Here is a 19,117-nt window from a genome sequence, read left to right as displayed (position 1 = left end):
GAATACAGCGCAACGCATCCTCCTGTTTCCGTGTGGCGGTGACTGTGACGAAGCATGCGTTTAGCTGCCAACCGTCCTTCGAGGAGCTCGACCCAGCTTACATTCTGGGAGCTTTCCGATTCCAACGCTGGCCACTTTCTCTGTGCTCGTTGTGCCCACTGTAGTCGGCGGTGACGTCAGACGCTCCGTCTTGACTGTGAATAGAAGGATATTGAATAAGCGATGGTGGTTATTATTATGTTTGAGTGTTTAAGGGGCCGGGTTTAACGTCCTAAAGCGACTTCCCAAACGTCCCAACGAAACCGGCGTTGTCGCCCAGATAAGATAGTCCGAAAACTCCAATGACGTCACCATTGTTCCACAGTGGTGACTGAAAAGTTCAAAGTCAACAGTGTACACATCGGAGGCCTGTAGCGTGAATTAAGGTCTTTAGGGTGAATACCATTAGGGTAGACTCGTTTGACCTAAAAGCCTTCACCCTAGAGGCCTTTGACCTAAAGGCCTTTACTCTAAATTACTAACTGGCATAAATTAGTAAATAAATATAGTTAACTAGTAGCTTACGAATGAGACACACAGCCCATAAGTAGTCTTTCTCCGCTTTACTTTCTCTATTTTCGCAGTACATACAATTATTTCTACCCCTTGACATCTGCTGGCCGTGGATCAGATGCTCGAGGTAAATGCGGCAGTTCCTGTGAAAAGCCTTTTCTCATTTCATTTTTCATAGTAAACCCCTACCACCACCGAATCTCGTTATTAGAGGCAGTCCTGGTGTATCCGTATACTGATCGCCGGCGACCCAGCACCAGGCTTATTACTTTTTATTTCCTTTTAGGTCGCCCCAACTTATTCTTTGTATCCGTATACTTTCGTTATGTGTGTCTGGCAGAAAGAAATATCTAGGGGAAAATTCGAAGTTCACCTTACAAGTACCTCTGGCTGACGTGAGTAGTGCTTCCTGGCTTTTTTCGAATTTTCTTTCTTGCATATATTCTAGATAGGCACACCTACCTGCGGCAAACTTCTTTGCAGCTTCAGTGTTTATAGCCAATCCCCCCTAAATATTGCCGTCAATCGCATGAAACGACGTCATCACATCACAAGGTAACAACATGACCCCCGGTCGTGATTCATGACGCATGGGACTCGTGCGACTCCTTGGTCATGTGATAAAAGGGTTGAAGTTGAAGTTTATTTGTCGCTCTTATTAATACACATATCACTGGGAGAGAGAGGAAAAAAAAGCTGCTTGAATGCAGCTTGAGAGGCACCCTGCGCCCACAGGCAACGTATTGCCGCAGTTGTTTGTTTACAAGACAGCTGCAGGAGAGGCAGTCGAGAAAAAAAAACTGAAGTATCAACATCAATGGAATATTTACAGTGGCATTTCAACATTAGTATCACAATCACAACAAAAAGCGTCATAAATACTCAGAACCAAAAGCATCACATCATCCAGGTGTACAACATAAGCAGAATTCACACGTGTTACAGCTTTAGTCACCGTTCAGAACAAGTTCTAGTTAAACATCTTCAAAAAGGTACAAAATGTTTTTTTAGGCTCTTTACTGTGATGTATTTTAGCGATATGTTATTGTCGTGTCCGGTCGCTGTGTTGAATGCAGCGAAAGACGCACACGGTACTTTAAGACTTCGTTTATTTAAAGCCGATGAGGGTGCGACCAGCGTCGACCGAGGCAGGAGCCGAACTGGCCGCCCGAAGAAAGGAGGGAGCGGAGAAGCGTCCACGGGAGGGAGTGGCTTCCCAAAACAGGAGGAGGATGCGGGGGCGCACCATGGGGGGGCATCTGGCGACAGCGTGCGACGAAGGGCAAGTGGTCGTTAGGAGGAGGATGCGAGTGGTCGTTAGGAGGAGGATGCGAGTGGTCGTTAGGAGGAGGATGCGGGGGCGCACACACACAAAAGCAATAAGGGGACACAACACTTCCTTCCCCCTTAGAAAGTTGCCTGGTATCGTGCAGGGGGTCGGCGCTCACGCGTGGAGGCGCGCTGGCTTTGTGCGCTCGGGGGAGAAACACTTGTAGGCTGGCTGTTGTTCGCTGTGTCTCCTAGGTCTGTCCTGGGCGAAGTCTCTTCTTCCGGGAAGAGGTGCCAGGCTATGTGGGAAGATGGTGCACGTGTTCTCTCCGCTGGCGGACAGCTCTCAGACGGCGTCGTAAATCTACGCAGCTGGTTGAGATGTCGGCGTGCTACTGTGCCATGTATGTTGACGAGCCAAGAGCGCAGGCCTATGCGTCTGACAATTGTAGCTTCCTCCCAGCGTGGCTTTTTCAGAAACTGTCGGGCGAGGACGCGCTGCCCCTCATTAAGCGTGCCGCAGCGCGGAATTGCTTTTTCTTCCCGGAACGTCTCTGCCTTTGGCTCGGGGAGGATGGCTGTGAGCTGGGTTCGCATTTCACGCTCGAACATCATTTTCGAGGGGGTCTCGCCTGTTGTGCTCTGAACCGTCGTGTGCTGCTTGAAGAGAAAGCGCGCAAGGCGGCGCTGCAGCGAGCCTGTCTGATCTCTTTCAAGGGCGCGTTTTAGCTCGGCTACGTAGCGCTCGGCTTGTCCGTTTGTCGCTGGGTGGTAGGGGGCCGATGTAACTGATGAGATCCCGTTGTCGCGATAAAACTTGAGGATCTCCGCAGACACAAACGGTGTTCCGTTGTCCGACACTACCTTGCGCGGCAGGCCGAACGTTGCAAATAGTGATCGGAGGTTGTCAATGACTGCTGCCGAAGTCGTCTGTCCCATTTGCCTTATCTCAAGCCACTTTGTGTAGGCATCTACGACCACAAGGAAAGTGCAGCCCTCAATTGGTCCTGCAAAATCAATGTGCAGTGTGTGCCATGGTGTGTCTGGCTTTTCCCATTCTGGGACAGGAGCTTTCGGCGGGGCGCTCCGGCTGCTCTGGCAAGGCTTGCATTCTCGCACCACGGTTTCGATGTCGTTGTCAATGCCAGGCCACCACATGTAGCTTCTGGCACACTTTTTCATTGCAACGATGCCCCGATGTCCGGCGTGGATGAGAGACATAGCTTGTGCGCGTAGTTCTCTCGGCATCACAACTCGGGACCCAAATATGATGCAGCCGCGATGGGTGCTCAACTCTGTAGCTCGCCTGCGGTAAGCGTCGAAGTTGTCCCCTTTGAGTTTATGCACGTTGCCTTGTTGAACAGCTGTGTAAACTAGCCGGAGAGCTGCGCACTTCTGCGTAGATGCTGCAACTGTGCCTGCTGTAAGCGGAGGTTCTGGCAGTGCTTCGAACATCAGAACGTCTCCTGGTGGAAATGGTTCGTCAACAGTTGCGTCTAGTGGCAGACGGCTTAGCGCATCGGCGTTTTGATGTTTACTCCCATTGCGGTAGACCAGAGCGTAGTCGTACGCTGAGAGTTTGATGCACCAACGTGTCATTCGCGGAGACAAAGTTGGTGGCATAGGCCTTTGTGGTCCCAGAATGCCCAATAGCGGTCGGTGATCGGTTATAAAGGTCACCTTCCGGCCGGCAATGTACTGGTGAAAATGTGTCGCCGCGTAGACGATGGCTAGCCCTTCTTTGTCAAGTTGCGCGTAGTTGCGTTCTGCTTGCGACAACGTACGTGAGGCGAAGGCGATGGGAGCTTCCCTTCCTTGCTCGTCAGTTTGCGATAGAACCGCGCCGACTCCGTACGGTGATGCGTCGCAAGCCAAAAGCAGAGGCTTCCTTTCGTCGTAGTGGCGGAGGACTGTACATCTTCGAATCAGGTCTTTCAGGGCATCGAATGACCGCTGATGGCGTGGCGACCATGTCCATGTCACATCTTTCCGAAGGAGTTGGTATAAGTCGTTGGCCACGGTAGCTCTTTGTTCCAAGAACCGGTCGTAGAACGTCAAGAGTCCGAGAAAAGCCTGTAGCTCCTGCTTGTTTGTTGGAGCTCGTGCTTCTGTGATCGCTCGCACTTTGTCCTCGGTAGGGTGAATGCCTTCCGCATTAATTCGGTGTCCCAGAAATTGCACCTCTGGCACCGCAAAACAGCACTTCGATTTGCTTATGCACAAATTAGCGTTTGCTAGCCTTTCGAGAACGAGCTCTAGGCGCACTGCATGCTCTTCAGTGGAAGTGCCACTGATGATGACATCGTCAAGGTAGACACAAACTCCTGGGATGCCCTGAAGCACTGTCTCCATGAATTTTTGAAATATGGCCGGGGCTGCAGCTACGCCAAAAGGCAGTCGCTTGACTTTGTACAAGCCTTTCAGTGTGTTAATTGCCAATAATTCAGCAGTTGACTCGCTCACCTTCAGCTGCTGATACGCCTGGGTGAGGTCCAATGTGCTGAAGACTCTTGCGCCACGTAGTACACTGAATACTTCTTCAGGTGTCGGTAGCGGGTAAGAGGACGCTTTAGTCGCAAGATTGACGGTGCTCCGGTAGTCTCCGCAGAGGCGTATGGTTCCGTTCTTCTTGCGAACTACGACAAGTGGTGTGGCCCATTCTGAATGCTGCGTCGGCTCGATGACACCTTGCTGCTCCAGTTTGTCCAACTCTTTTTCAACTGAATCTCGGAGAGCAAACGGCACCGGCCTGGCCTTCAGAAATTTGGGTTGCGCGTTGTCCAACAACTCCAGTGTGACCGGGGGCCCTTCGTTTCCTGGAATCTCTTCCGAGAATACTCTTTTGTATTTCTCCTGCAGTTGCTCAACCATGTTCTGGCTCGGCGTCTGGTGTATGCCGCATATCATCACGCCTAGTGGAGAAAACCAGTTTCTCCCTAGAAGGCTTGATCCTGTGCCCTTCACAACAAGCAGAGGTAGCGTATGGGTCTGGCCGTTGTAGTTAACCTGCACGTTGGCAGAGCCCAATAGTGGCAGATTCTGTCCTGACCACGTTCGCAGGTGCGTGTCGTCTTGTTGCAGGGCGGGTGCGTCAGATGGCCATGAAGTTCGGAACGTGTCCTCACTGATCAGAGTACAGGCTGCGCCGGAGTCCACCTCGAACTTAATCAGCTGGTGATGTACGCTTACTTCTGTAAAAATCTTCGGTCGCGTGCCGAGATTCATGGTGTTCAGGTCGTACAACACAGATGGTGTTGCTGATGTTGTTCCATGGAGATCAGATAGCGGCGTATTCTCTGAGGCGTTGACGCTGTGATTAGGCTGGGAAGGTGACTTTATCTTGGCAAGTCTCCGTTTCGTAATGCATGCTCTTTCGATATGCCCTCGCTTGTGGCAAAAATTACACGTGGCTGACTGGAATCGACATCCCTGGGGGTTGTGTTGGTCGTCACACCGCCAGCAGCGTTGTGCCTTTTTGACCGATTTTACAACAACAGAAGGCTTGCGCACCTGGTTGCTTGTCTGGTGTACCGGCTCGGTGTTCCGGCGAATCCCTCTCTGCTGGTGACCGGCGCTCTCCGCTCGAACGGCGATGTCGTAAGCTTTGCTGAATGTGAGGTCCTTCTCAGCGAACAGGCGCTGCTGCAGTGACTCGTCACTCAGTCCGCACACAAATCTGTCGCGTAACATCACGTCCAAGGGAAGCATGGTGGTGTTAGCAGAAGAAGCTGCGTCTCCCTCCTGCCCGGTAGCTGTTGTCGACAGCGTTCCAAAATTGCAGTCGGCAGCGAGCTTCTTGAGCGCGGCTACGTAGGCGCTCACAGTTTCTCCTCCCAGTTGATCTCGTCGTTGGAAGCGAGCCCGGCTGTAGACCTCGGATGGCCTTGGGTCGTAGTGCTTTTGCAGCGCTTTTACGATGTCGTCGTAAGACACTGCCGCTGGTGTGCTTGGCTGAATAAGGGCGCAGACAGTATCGTAGGTCTGCTCCCCGCACAGCGTCAGCAGGTTGGCCCTCTTCAAGGCTGGGTCTGTGATGTTGTTAGCTTCAAAGTAGAACTGAAGGCGTCCAACCCACGATGACCACGATGAGCCGTTGAACTCTGGTATCTGATTGGGAAACCCTCGCGTAGCCATGGCTTGTCAATAGCGTTGCGTAGCGCGGGTCGAATCCACTTTCTCGTCGCCACTGTCGTGTCCGGTCGCTGTGTTGAATGCAGCGAAAGACGCACACGGTACTTTAAGACTTCGTTTATTTAAAGCCGATGAGGGTGCGACCAGCGTCGACCGAGGCAGGAGCCGAACTGGCCGCCCGAAGAAAGGAGGGAGCGGAGAAGCGTCCACGGGAGGGAGTGGCTTCCCAAAACAGGAGGAGGATGCGGGGGCGCACCATGGGGGGGCATCTGGCGACAGCGTGCGACGAAGGGCAAGTGGTCGTTAGGAGGAGGATGCGAGTGGTCGTTAGGAGGAGGATGCGAGTGGTCGTTAGGAGGAGGATGCGGGGGCGCACACACACAAAAGCAATAAGGGGACACAACAGTTATCTTCTAAAATGTTCAAGTATTTTGGCAGAATAAAAGATAATGATTGCCTACCATATCTGGTGAGACTAAGAGGCAGTGACAAAGGAAAATGAGAACGGGTATCATAGACGGTTGAATAGCGAGACAATTTTAGAAGTGAGCGAGTGGTTTCATTGTTAGTAATACCTTGTGGCAACCCAGTCCAAAGTGACTGACTAGAACCTACAGATCCACATCTGAAAACGAGTGGAATACAACTGCTTCCACTTGCTACTAATTGGCACCACACGTTTCAGAGCGCAGCTCTTAGCAGTCCGTTCCTGCGTTCTGCGTCGTCGTTGTCGGCTTAACAAGCCCCCCGACAGGTGACGTGTTGGCAGGCAGAGCGAAACGCCGCCTGCCACGGCGAGAGCGGAGGAATGGAAGGTGACTGGGAAGATCCCGGAGTGTGGCTAGCACGCCACCTTCCAGCTGCGGCAGGTGGCTTGTGAAGAGCTGCTCCGCTCAAATTTCGATTTACCGACTATCGTAATCGTCTTTCAACTTTTTTGGAAGTTTCAACTGGTCACCTCTGAGCTTGTAACTTGGCTCATTATTCAATTGAACGAACCCCCAGGGTATGCTCTCTCGTCAAATTCTCTCCACGTCGCCTTACATGTTTTAAAGCGTCGACTTGGTCTGTTTGGCCCACGACGGAAAGAGTGAGAGAGCGCGAAGGCAGTACGAGACAAAGAAGTGACACACACAGACGCCTATGTGACTCATGCGGGCACGTTGAATCTGTGGACCATTTCCTTCTCTACTGTCCAAAGTTCGCACTTCAGAGAAAGATTTACCTGGAGGTCCCTCTCTCCAGGTTAGGTCTCCCGTTATCTCTGCCAGTGTTGTTATCGTTCGGAGCGAGCGCCAAAGGATTTGCATTGGGTTCAATTCGTGGGAATCTCCATGATTACATAATTGCAACTGGTAGGTTGAGTTGCTAACTCCTTTAAAAGGCTTGGAGTTTTTTTTCTCACCAAAATGTTCATTGTTATTTAACTTCAAATATTCTTCTGTCGTTTTTCATGGATACATTTTTAAAATTCACGTTTGGTTCCGATATTTTGTTGTCATCCTATGGAAATTTCCTTGTTTAGGCCACTACACCTTGGCCAATGGGCATGTGGGCATGTGCCATTATAGAGATGAGGAAGAAGAAGACGCTGATTCTCGGCCATCACTGTTATTGTCTTTGGGCAAAGCTAAGGAGGCGGAGGGATTGGCACAAGAAGTTGAAAAGAATGGTATAGTAAGCGAAAATTCAAGAACACGTTTTCGGGCACAAGCCACCACTTACGATAAGCCAGTTCTTTATCGAAGAGCTGGATAGATGCATGACACGGTTATCGCCTTTTTTCGATTGTGTGGTATGGTTCGCAAATTTCGGAATTTTGCACTGCAAACATTGCGCCTGCGTTCCAAGATTCGAAGGATGTCGCACCATCAAACACTGCAAAAAGCAGCACTCGCACAATTTGGCAAGCATACTATATGATTACAAAGTCGAATAATAACATCGGCCATTCATCTACCTAGCTGATGAATACAAAATTATCTTCCATTGTGTTCGAACACGTGTTTTAGGAACTTCACTTAATGTACAATGCTTTTTCACCTTTTTTGTTCTTCCCCTGTATATAGCTTCGCTGAAAGGCAACAAAGATGGTTTATAGTCATCACCTGAGCGTGTCACCTCTTTCTTTAATCCTGTCTTCACGCTCTGTAACTCTTTTATCCTCTTGCACATACAGCTGACGCTGAAATCCGTGTCATATTGCGTGAGCGCCTCTTCATATGTACAGTCTTTGTCAAAAGTTTAGAGCCCAGGGGGTTTACTTCTTGGCCTTTAAGAGGTACTCCTGAAGCATTCTCGGAAGTCCTACCCATTGAAGGAGGCAGAATGAGAAATATTCTTACCCAGAGGAAATTTGGAGCGCTGGAGATGCATCACGAACCACACAGTGAGGCTCAGAAGCAAACCCCCTGGGCTCCAAACATTTGACAACGGCTGTACTTTTTGCTTTTTGCACAGCTCACCCGACGTTGTTCGGAGGCGGTCCTTCTTGCGGGACTTGGTAACAGCCCGTGTCGGCGGCGCACGATCGCCACCGCGGTTCGGGGCGGGTTCCTCGGCAGATTCCTCCACAGGTTCCTGGGCAGGTTGCTCGGCAGGTTCCTCGGCAGGTTTCTGGGCAGTTTTCGGGGCAGGTTTCTGGGCAGGTTCCTGGGCAGGTTCCTCGGCAGGTTCCTCGAAAGGTTCCTCGGCTCCTTCCTCGATTGGCTGCTCGTCACCGCTTTCCCTCTCTCCTTTGTCGTCTGGGTGCGCACTGCCTCTGGGTGTGGCCGGTGGGTGGGGAGGAGGGTGTTCCGGATGCTCGTCGGTGGCAACTGTGTGACGCCGCCATCCATTTTGTTTTAATTCCTTTTGTTTTGTTTTAATGCTCAGAGCACCCGACTGTCCTCAGCCTGGTTCACCAGGAGCTGAAACTTTTGCCGCACCACGAAACAGGGAAACAAATTGCGCTGTGCGCAGGAGTACAGTGAGCACCAGCTCTTTCCGTTCATGTCGATTTTATCTGAGCTTACTGCGATCCCCTCCATGAGATTAGAGCATGGCGGTTACACTTAACCATTCACCGTAGCCAAAGTAGAAATTTATTTAATCACATTACAGAGACCTATAGTTATAAAGTACCAGCCTATACTTGCCTTGTTTTTTGCTCAATCTGGCTAAGTGCTTACTGTCCGACAGTGTTTCCTGTTGGATCTTATGGCTCCTTCTCGTCCAATGCATTCATTACCTCGGGCTCGCGCTCAGGTCCGGGCCACAACGGTGGCACAAGGAAAGCGGGAACGAAGCAGCTAAAACCAGTCCCGCAACATCTGCGACTCGCAGGAATGAATGCGCCTTTAGCGCGTACATAAACGCGACTACACTCATCTCCTTTGTCACGATCGTCATGCTCCTCTTAACTCTTCTTTCCAACCTCCTTCCATAGCCTGGTAAACTTCCAGATATTTTATACAGCCTTCTCACCCAGCTTAGGTGGGTGACGGGACCCTGACCGCAACTCTTAGGCTACGCCTCTTGTACTGAGCGAAACACCTGTTCTGTCACGGTGAATGCCGAGTGTTTTTTTGGTAAGGCGCGGTTTAGGCTTAACTTCGCGAGTGCAGTGACGAAGTGCAATGAAGCAGCACCTTCCTTCCGTTTCCTTTTGGCGCTGCGGCCCCTGCTCGTTGCCCGGCGGCGGGTAGTCGCTGGAAAGGAAAACCAAAAATTTCAAGAAATATTTTTAAAATGATAAGAACCACCCCTAACCACCCCTCACTTTGAGGAATAAATATTTTCTTGGCGCTCTCTTTTGTAGCGAGAGCTACATAATCCGCACTCTCGCCGTTTCGCTGTGGGCCTTCTGCGCCACTTGTGCGCATGCGCGAGGAGCCGAGTGACGTCACAGCCGCGCAGCTGGTGCGCCGCTCGCCTCCGACCGAACGGTCGTGTGTTACTTTACGGATCACCGGGTCGTCTTGCTGGCAGTCAATAAAGTTGAATAACACGTGCCGCCTTCACCACATGTCTCGTCTTTAATGTCTAACACGTAGCCATGACGATGAGCAAAACAACTAGACGTAACCATGCCGTACCTCTCGCTACGTATAACCTGGCGTAGCTGACCTATGCCACTACCAATTTTTTCACTCGGATATTTGCCGTCCGTTCTTGTGGCCTTGCTTGCGCTCTCTCTTTCATCCTCGACTCGCCTTTGAAAAATTGAAAATTGGTCTTTTGAGAAAATGAAATGGCTCAGTAACACTCGCTTCTCGATGGACAACTCAACCGCGCCGTGAGAGAAGGGAGAAGGTGGGAGTGAAAGAGGAGAGAAAGACAGGTGCCGCAGTGGAGAATAATTTTGACCACCCGGCGATCTTTCACGTACAATAGCGCAGCACACTGTAAAAATTGGTAAATTGGTTTTTGAGGAAAGGAAATGGCGCAGTATCTGTCTCACATATCTCGGCGGACACCTGAACCGCGCCGTTAGGGAAAGGACGAAGGTGGGAGTGAAAGAAGAAAGAGAGAAAGAGGCCTTTTGCGTTTCGCCTCCATCGAAACGCGGCCGGGTTCCATTCGTACATTTTTCATTTCGCCTTGCGTTACAGCAGTTTCTGGGAACGTTAAAATAACAACCACTGGTTCATAAATAACGCGTTTTTTTTTTTTTTCACAGTGTAAAGCCCATGCACCCGTCTTCGCGCCCACAAGCCCAGCTCACGTTCGGCTTCCGTCGGCAACCCTTCCGGTTCGTCGCTGACCAGAGCCTCCTCCGTCTCCTCTTCGGCCCTCGTCGTTCTCACGGGCTTCGCGATGCGTGCCGGTTTCTCTGCCAATAACGACACAGAGGCGCGTCAGGGGGCGCTGTCTGCGACAGCTCTAGTTTTGGCCCGTGCACCATACGTAGTGCCGGCCCGTTTCAAAGGGTATGGCCCCGAGCATCGTCCAAATTTCACGTGGGTTGAGAGGCGCCGTATTACTTTCGATCACTCGTGGTTATTTAACATGCACTGACATCGCACAGCGCATGGGTGCGCTTTGCACTTCGTTTCCATCGAACTCGCGTGGCGGTACAGACCCAGCAAACCAAAAACCTCTCAGAGACGTCTATAGCTAGACATCTCTGAGAGGTTTTGAGTCAACTAGCTTGAGTAAGGGGAGCGGCCTACTAGTGGCTGCTTCCCTGTCAACCTCTCTGTAAATATTAAATACTTTTCATTATCATCATCATCGTCATCCATCGGAAGGCGGCTGGATTCGAACCCAGGTACTCCGGCAGTTCCATAGCCACTAAGCCACCGCGGCAATTGATAGGGCTTAAAGTAAGCACCGAACTAAATTGTGAAGCAGTGGACGACAACAAAATGAGACGGAGGGTTGAAGCAAAATAAATCGACATATAGTGAGAAAAGCTAGGCCAACGACACAACTTAGTCGGGACTAACTGATAAAAGAACACGAGTGATTTCAAGAATTTTGTACCCGTACAGTAATACCTTGGATTGGCTGTCACGTGTGAGGTGCCACCGATAAAGCGAGGTATAGCAACAAAGCAGGCTGACATCAGATCGCATCGACGCAGTCAGGCCATGCGAGGAGAGCAATGCACATCCTCAATCTGCGAACACGTGCGTCCCACCAGAAATCGCTTAGCCAGAAGTAATCAGGCCGCCTACTGAAGGCCACGAAATCTTAAAAGGCGAGGAGAAGGGTTCTCCTTACTTTACACAGATTAAGAGGGGTGGCATAATTCATCATCATCATCATCAGCCTGACTACACCCACTGCAGGGAAAAGGCCTCTCCCATGTCTCTCCAATTAACCCTGTCCTTTGCCAGCTGCGGCCACTGTACCCCCGCAAACTTCTTAATCTCATCCGCCCACCTGACTTTCTGCCGTCCCCTGCTACATTTGCCTTTTCTTGGAATCCACTCCGTTACCCTTAAGGACCAGCGGTTATCTTGCCCTCGCATTACATGCCCTGCCCAAGCCCATTTCTTCCTCTTGATTTCAACTGGGATGTCATTAACCCGCGTTTGTTCCCTCACCCACTCCGCCCTCTTCCGATCTCTTAACGTTACGCCTATCATTTTCCTTTCCATAGCTCGCTGCGTTGTCCTTAACTTAAGCTGAACCCTCTTTGTTAGCCTCCACGTTTCTGCCCCATAGGTGAGTACCGGTAAGATACAGCTGTTGTATACTTTTCTCTTGAGGGGTATTGGTAAACTACCATTCATGACCTGAGAGAACCTGCCATATGCGCTCCGCCCCATTCTTATAATTACTGCATAATTACTGCTCCACTATACGGCTGAGATCCACCCAGGTTACTTTTCTCAAAGACGTTTCACTTTATGCCTTGAAAGGTAAATTATCCTTGTTACGTGTCACAACAAAGCTCTGGGTTCAGTTCCCTAGCAAAAATTAATTTATTCATTTTCCTTCCAGAGCATGAGACGAAATTGAAAGCTCAGTTATTAGAGGTAAGCTAAAACGAATAAGCATTCCGCGCAGATTTTGGGCTGACGTTCACTTAACACGCGAAAAAATAGACTGATATCATTTCACACAAATGACTACCATTGCAAAGGCATGTAATGTCAGTTTTTAGGCATTTATTTCAATGCTCTCTTTTCTGTTACGTCGAGCCTGTTGTCACTGCCATTAGCATGTTCATCGTGACGCCATCAGCTGCAATGAGACAAAAGCATTAACTTCACCCCATTTTTCTTCTCGCCACAGCGATCTCCTTCACCATCAACACAAGACGCATGCGTGTTTTCTAAATCGCAAAAAAAATTAAAATTAAGGTCAGGCGGCATCTATATAAGTGATGAGCTCACTGCCACCGCATTTTATACACGCGTTCAGGGGGACACGGGGATATACGAAATTCTGCAAACGCGCTTTTTCGCACAACATTGAGCGCCGTAACTAAAATGGCCGACTATGTGTTTCCAGCTGAAACAAAAGAGGCAGGACTAGTTTCACGTTTGGGTCTTCCAAAATACGTTTCATGCATTCCATTCACACACTCAGTGCCTGTCTTGGAGCCCTCGCAGCTCTCTTTTATAGACCTCCGCCATCTTTGTTATGACAGCAATGTTGTCTGAGCAAGCGCACTTTCGGAATTTCGCATATCCCCTATAGGGCGAATAAAAGTTAATTTTTGCTTACTTTTGTTCGCTCTCCTGGCTTGTGTATGACGCCCTCTCGCTGCGAACAACGAAGTTGTTTGTTAGAGGCGTGAACGTTTCAGAGTCTGCCTTTGCAGGCCACCATCATCGTCATCAGCCGGACTATACCCACGGCAGGGCAAAGGCTTCTCCCATGTTAACCTTATACTTTTCCAGCTGCGGCCACCATGACCCCGCAAACTTCTTAATCTCATCCGCCCACCTAACTTTCTGCCGCCCTTGCTACGTGCGCTTGCCTTCTCTTGGAATCCACTCCATTACCCTTAAGGACCAGCGGTTATCTCGCCTTCGCATTGCATGCCCTGTCCAAGCCCATTTCTTCCTCTTGATTTCGACCAGGACGTCATTAACCCGCGTTTTTTCTCTCACCCACTCTGCCCGCTTCCGGTCTCTTAACGTTAAGCCTATCATTTTTCTTTCCATAGCTAGCTGCGTTAGCCTCCACGTTTCTGCGCCACAGGTGAGTATCGGTAAGATACGTCAGTTGTATACTTCTCTCCTGAGGGACAATGGTAAAGTGTCATTCATGATCTGAAAAAAATCTGCCAAATGTGCTACACCCCATTCTTATTCTTCTAGCTATTCGCCTCGCATTCGGGAGGTGCCGGGTTCGATCCCCAGTGCCGCCGGGTACCCACCGGTTTTTCAAATGGGCACAAGGTTTCCCCCGGCCAGGTGTTCGGCTCTTCTGAGGTGAAATGCTTGGAAAAAGGGTTTTGACCACTGTTGCGCTGACGGGCCAGTGATTCGTTCCGCCGTCAGACAGCCCTAATGAGTCAGGGCAGGGTGTGGCTGACGACAGGGGTAATTTGAAATAATACCTTCCGTGACGTCACGCTGAATTTTCCTGCACTCCTCCAGTGCATTGAGGAGAAGCGCAAAATTCAATCGTCGATTACGTGACTATTTTAAATGCTAGTGCAAAAACAGTTGGCATGTTTTACCTATAGCTTATATAGATTTGAATTCTTTAATATCGCGAAATTTTCATAAAAGTGGTGCAGTTGCCCTTTAAGAAGCCGAGAGCCAGGCCGGTGCATAGATTGAACCCGTTCTGAGAAAACCGGTGGGTACCCGGCCAGCGGCGGGAGTCGAACCCACCACCTGCCGAAGCCGAGGCAAGTGCCCTCAACCCTAACGCGTCAAAGAAGCTAGAAAGGCGCTCGGCAGATGGCTCCACCGGTGCACTACGCACGTGCTCTGGTGTTCCTCCGCTCTTCGGCCCTGGTCTCCGGCGTGTCCTCGACGCCCGCGCCCAGGTTGGAGGGCCGCTCGTGATCGTGCGGCAGGGACGGGTCGTCGCCCCTACTCTCGCCGCCGGGCATCACCACGGGCGGAGAGGGGCCGTCTGCGCATGCGCGTTGGCGGTAACTCGAAGGATCGAAAGTCGCAAAACACGAACAGTTAAAAGCATCTGTGGTACTCTTTACGATTAAATCATGCGAGAGATAATGACAAAAACTAGTCGTACAATTTGACTTGTATGATTGATGAACCCTGCCTATCAACATGCATCGCGCGTGAGTGCTGATTAATTTCTGCTCCTTACAGCTTTCTTTTTTCATCTGGAAGAACCGCGCTAAACTTTTTACTAACAGCACAACAAGACGAAGACAACGCAGAGCGCTGACGACTGATCTTAAATGGAGCAGGATTCCCTTTTTTGCACAGGGTATTTTTCCCCTTTAATCCCTTTGTGTCTCATGGGTGGCACTTCTGTACCCCCTGTAAAAAGGAATCAGTTGTCAGTTCGCGCTCTGTGTTGTGCCTTCGTGTTGTTTTGTTGTTCGAAAAAAAGTTTAGCGTGATTCTTGTATAACTAACTAGGCCCGATTGTATGCATAGCATTTCTTTTTTCAGAACTTTCAGAACCATTATCTTTGGAAAAGCAAAGCCATTAGCGTGAATGGTCTATTGGGCCGATCTTCGTACCAGCTACTTACCATCGTCTTCTTTCGCTAGCGGTAGGCCCGTGCCCAGGATGTCCAGTCCTGTAATAATAATGATAATATTTTACGAGCCAGAGCTACATGCTACCAGGGCGAGCTGCAGTGACGGGCTTCGGATCAATGTCGGCCAACTTATAGGTCCCCTCCACGTATTCCGAAATCTCGCTACACGAGCGTTCTCGCATTTAGACTCCGCGGCCGGGTACGAACCCGTGACCTTTGCCTCGGCGCCCTGAACAGCATATCCACCGAGCCTCCGCGGCAGTTCACCGGTTCTCGCGAGGCGCCATTCATGCAGGACAAACTCTTCATGATAAGGGAGTAGCTACTCATTGACATCCACCCGAGCGCAGCCGTACGGCTACAAAGGAAGGCTATACAGCTTTCTCAGAAACTTCGTAGTTAAAGAAAAATTCGTCCTGGTCCGGGGTCAACGAGTAATTACTCCCTTATTACAAATTTACTCCACCTTGGGGGATTCCCCTAAAGATTTTACCAACTCTTCACGATAGTTGCACTGTTCTACAGCTACGTTGGGACCTATATCCTCCTCAGATACACCTGCTGGCGTTTAGAAAAGTAAACATGACACTGCCCTTTTCGTTACTGATGAAGTCTGCTTGTACTTAAAACGCAGGCTACGAGTTAAAGGACAACTAAACACTTCGAAGAGCTGAAAGGGGCCGAATGAGTGAACCTTGCAGTTAACACACACTAAGTCTTTTTAAGTTAGTGTTGAAATGGTGACGTAATCGCCGATCAAACAGGTGCAGCTTTCAGGGGGACAAGCAGCTCAAAAAACAAGGACAATGGAAAAGACAAGCACTGACATGTGTTTAAGCCAGCGCTTGAGCTGTCTTTTCCACACTCCTTCGCTGACCTGCGTTTCTCCGCAGAAAAAATTAGCGCACAGCGCTGTGCGTGCGTGCGTGCGTGCGTGCGCGCGCGCGCGCGTGTGTGTGTGTGTGTGTGTGTGTGTGTGTGTGTGTGTGTGTGTGTGTGTGTGTGTGTGTGTGTGTGTGTGTGTGTGTGTGTGTGTGTGTGTGTGTGTGTGTGTGTGTGTGTGTGTGTGTGTGTGTGTGTGTGTGCGCGCGCGCGCGAGAGCACGGAGGCAAGATGACGTCATCAAAGGCAGTGGCACATATGCAAAGCCGAAACGCTAGCTTTGAAGGAAGGAGACCAACGCCACCGAAGGCACAGCCCGAGGAACGTTGTTTGGTGGCATCCCGCGATGCAAGGTAGGGTGTAGGCGACGTCAGCGGAAATTTGAAATCTCACCGTCCGCGCCGTCAGCACTGAGCTTCTCCGCACTTCTCTAACGCTGTGAGGAGAAGCCCGACATTCATTCGGTGATTACGAACTTGGCATGCTTTACCTATGGATTTCATCAATTTTAATCCTTGAATGTCGTGAAATTCTGTCACCCTGTCGTGAGGACAAGGTGAATCGGAGAGATACAGGTAAAGGCCTTTTCTGTGCAGTGGTCGTAATCAGGCTGATGATGATGACAATGAAACTAAGCAAAGGCACAGTTAAACAATAGGTGCGAGCTGTATCTTACCGATACTCACCTACGGACAGAAACGTGGAGGCTAATGAAAAGCGTTCAGCTTAAGTTAGGGACAACGCAGCGAGATATGGAAAGAAAAATTACAGGTGCACCGTTAAGAAACCGCAAGCGAGCAGAGTGGGTGAGGGAACAAACGCGGGTTAATTACATCCTAATCGATATCAAAAGGAAGCGATGCGCTTGGGCAGGGCATGTAATGCGAGGGCAAGATAACCGCTGGTGCTCAAGGGTAACGGAGTGGATTCCAAGAGAAGGCAAACTTAGCAGGGGAAGAAGTTTGCAGGGATACGGTGGCTGTAGCTGACAAAGGACAGGGTTAATTAGAGAGGCCTTTGCCCTGGAGTGGGCGCAGTCAGGCTGATGATGGGCGGCGGCGGCTGCTTCGCGCTGACGCTTCCTACACTCTCTCTTCAACGCGGCCTTCCTAACACGAAACTCGCCCGAGACAGCAGTTCCGGAGGTTGAAGGTTCGCCTCCCACGAGCTGTCGCCGGCTCCGCCCTTGAGATCTGCATCGACACCGTTGCTCTTTCTGGCTACGCCGCCGACCGGCTTCTCGCTCGGCAGCGGGAATAACTGGGTCTTGTGGACGGCGAGCCTCGCGACAAGCGTCCTTTTCATTTATTTTGCTCTGGTCTTAATCCTGGAAAAGCTCTGCAAGTCTTTGCCTTGAGAGGACTAATGAAACGAAGCTGCTGCGCCATCCGTGAGCGCTTTTGTATTTCGGTTTCTCCGGCCACCCCTAGAGGGCGGGCTCATTCTCACCGATCACTTGGCTTCCAAGCTACCCAGCGAACCAAAAACCTCTCAGAGACGTCTAGCTAGACGTCTCTGAGAGGTTTGTGGTTTGCTGGGTACATACGCTCGTGAGGAAAGCAACACAGAGCAACTCCTCTCCGATGAAAGGCCTGTAGGCTTTTCCATCAGACGACTTCGTGGATACATGGGGTTGCACTGACGTCATTGCGGCCGCAGAACCGAAAGCAGGGCGAAGATCTATCACCACCTGCTAAGAAATGCTTACGTCATTGGTCAAATGTTTAGGGGAATCCCCCAAGGTGGAGTAATTTTCTAATAAGGGAGTAATTACTCATTGGCATCCACCCAAGCGCAGCCATACGGCTACAAAGGAAAGCTATACAGCTTTCTCAGAAACTTCGTAGTTAAAGAAAAATTCGTCCTGGTCCGGGGTTCGAACCCGGAACCACCGCCACACCGGAGCAGTCGCTCTACCAATTGAGCTAACCGGGACGGCAAGCTTATGGTAGGGCGAGAGCGAATTGATCAGTAACTCGAAGTGGGAAGAGTGTTTCCTTTGTAGCCGTATGGCTGCGCTTGGGTGGATGCCAATGAGTAATTACTCCCTTATTATTGCTTACGTCATTATAGCGTCCATGACGTCAGCTATAGAAAGGCTAACGAAGGGGTGGTAGCGGGAAAGGGATGATGCAGGAAAGGAACGCACTCGACGTGGTCGTCCTGAGTGCGATGGCGACGGCCAAGATGCCCCCGACGACCACGAGTGCGACGAAAACGCCGCCTATGTAGATGGCCGAGTCCGGGATGACCGCGTCCTGCCGCCTCTCCCCGCCGCTGCTGCTGCCCAGGTCCTCGTTGACGACCGACGAGTCCAGCAGCTGCGTGTCAGACACCCTGCGAGCGACGAAGAGGTATACGTGCCGAGCTTGACCATATCTCCGCAAACTTAATCTCATCCACCCAGCTAACTTTCTGCCGCCCCCTGCTACGCTTGTCTTTTCTTGGAATCCACTCCATTACCCTTAAGGATCAGTGGTTATCTTCCATTTCCATTACATGCTCTGCCCAAGCCCATTTCTTCTTGATTTCCACTAGGATGTCATTAACCCGCGTTTGTTCCCTCACCCACTCGGCCCGCTTCCGATCTTCTAACGTTACAACTATCATTTTTCTTTCCATAGCTCGCTGCGTTGTCCTTAACTAAAGCTGAACCCTCTTTGTTAGCCTCCACGTTTCTGCCCCATAGGTGAGTACCGGTAAGATACAGCTGAGTTATTCGCAGTCAAATTTTGAACTTCCGCGTCTCCGCGCCTTTCCCTCCTCGCATCACTTTTTGCACGCTGAAATGTCTGTCCGCCGGCTCCACGCACTCGGTTCCTCCGCCGACGCGCGTGGGAATTCCCCAGGGGGCGGTGCCAACGCCTCCTAAACTGGCTTGACGTCAACGGCGCTGGTGCGGCGAACCAATGATGGCATTCCGCTGCTGACGTAAAGAGCGCTAAATGACGCAATTCGCGTGGATTAGGGCGAAAGCTCGGCACCGCTGGTCGCTGCGAGACGCGGCGATGTGAATTCTTAAAACTGTATTGTAAATTATCGGCTCGTTTTTGAGGTCTTGTACGCGGCATGAACACTCGGTGGCCTGTACTCTACATAATCCGAGCATTTTATAGCCAACCTCAACCACCCCTTTAGGGACCCTTTAAC

General features: G+C 50.6%; 1 protein-coding gene across 1 annotated transcript in view; it reads right to left on the bottom strand.

The window, feature by feature from the left end:
- The window catches only part of LOC149332825 (uncharacterized), a 31,634-nt gene extending 13,268 nt beyond the window's left edge, over positions 1 to 18,366 (bottom strand). Inside the window, exons 1-8 of the mRNA XM_089557563.1 lie at positions 18,117 to 18,366; positions 15,077 to 15,124; positions 14,329 to 14,481; positions 13,114 to 13,152; positions 10,658 to 10,765; positions 9,582 to 9,641; positions 8,418 to 8,768; positions 102 to 194 (exon numbers count right to left, since the gene is read on the bottom strand). Of these exons, the coding sequence (XP_089413689.1) occupies positions 102 to 194; positions 8,418 to 8,768; positions 9,582 to 9,641; positions 10,658 to 10,765; positions 13,114 to 13,152; positions 14,329 to 14,481; positions 15,077 to 15,124; positions 18,117 to 18,366 (1,102 nt within the window). The remainder of the gene's footprint in view (positions 1 to 101; positions 195 to 8,417; positions 8,769 to 9,581; positions 9,642 to 10,657; positions 10,766 to 13,113; positions 13,153 to 14,328; positions 14,482 to 15,076; positions 15,125 to 18,116) is intronic.
- Positions 18,367 to 19,117: the final 751 nt, after the last annotated feature.

This window comes from Amblyomma mixtum, chromosome 8 (genome assembly GCF_055824585.1).
Source record: "Amblyomma mixtum isolate Tamu chromosome 8, ASM5582458v1, whole genome shotgun sequence".
NCBI classification, from domain to species: domain Eukaryota; kingdom Metazoa; phylum Arthropoda; class Arachnida; order Ixodida; family Ixodidae; genus Amblyomma; species Amblyomma mixtum.
Note: the sequence above shows the minus strand (reverse complement) of the source record. Positions and strands in the feature narration are given on the sequence as shown.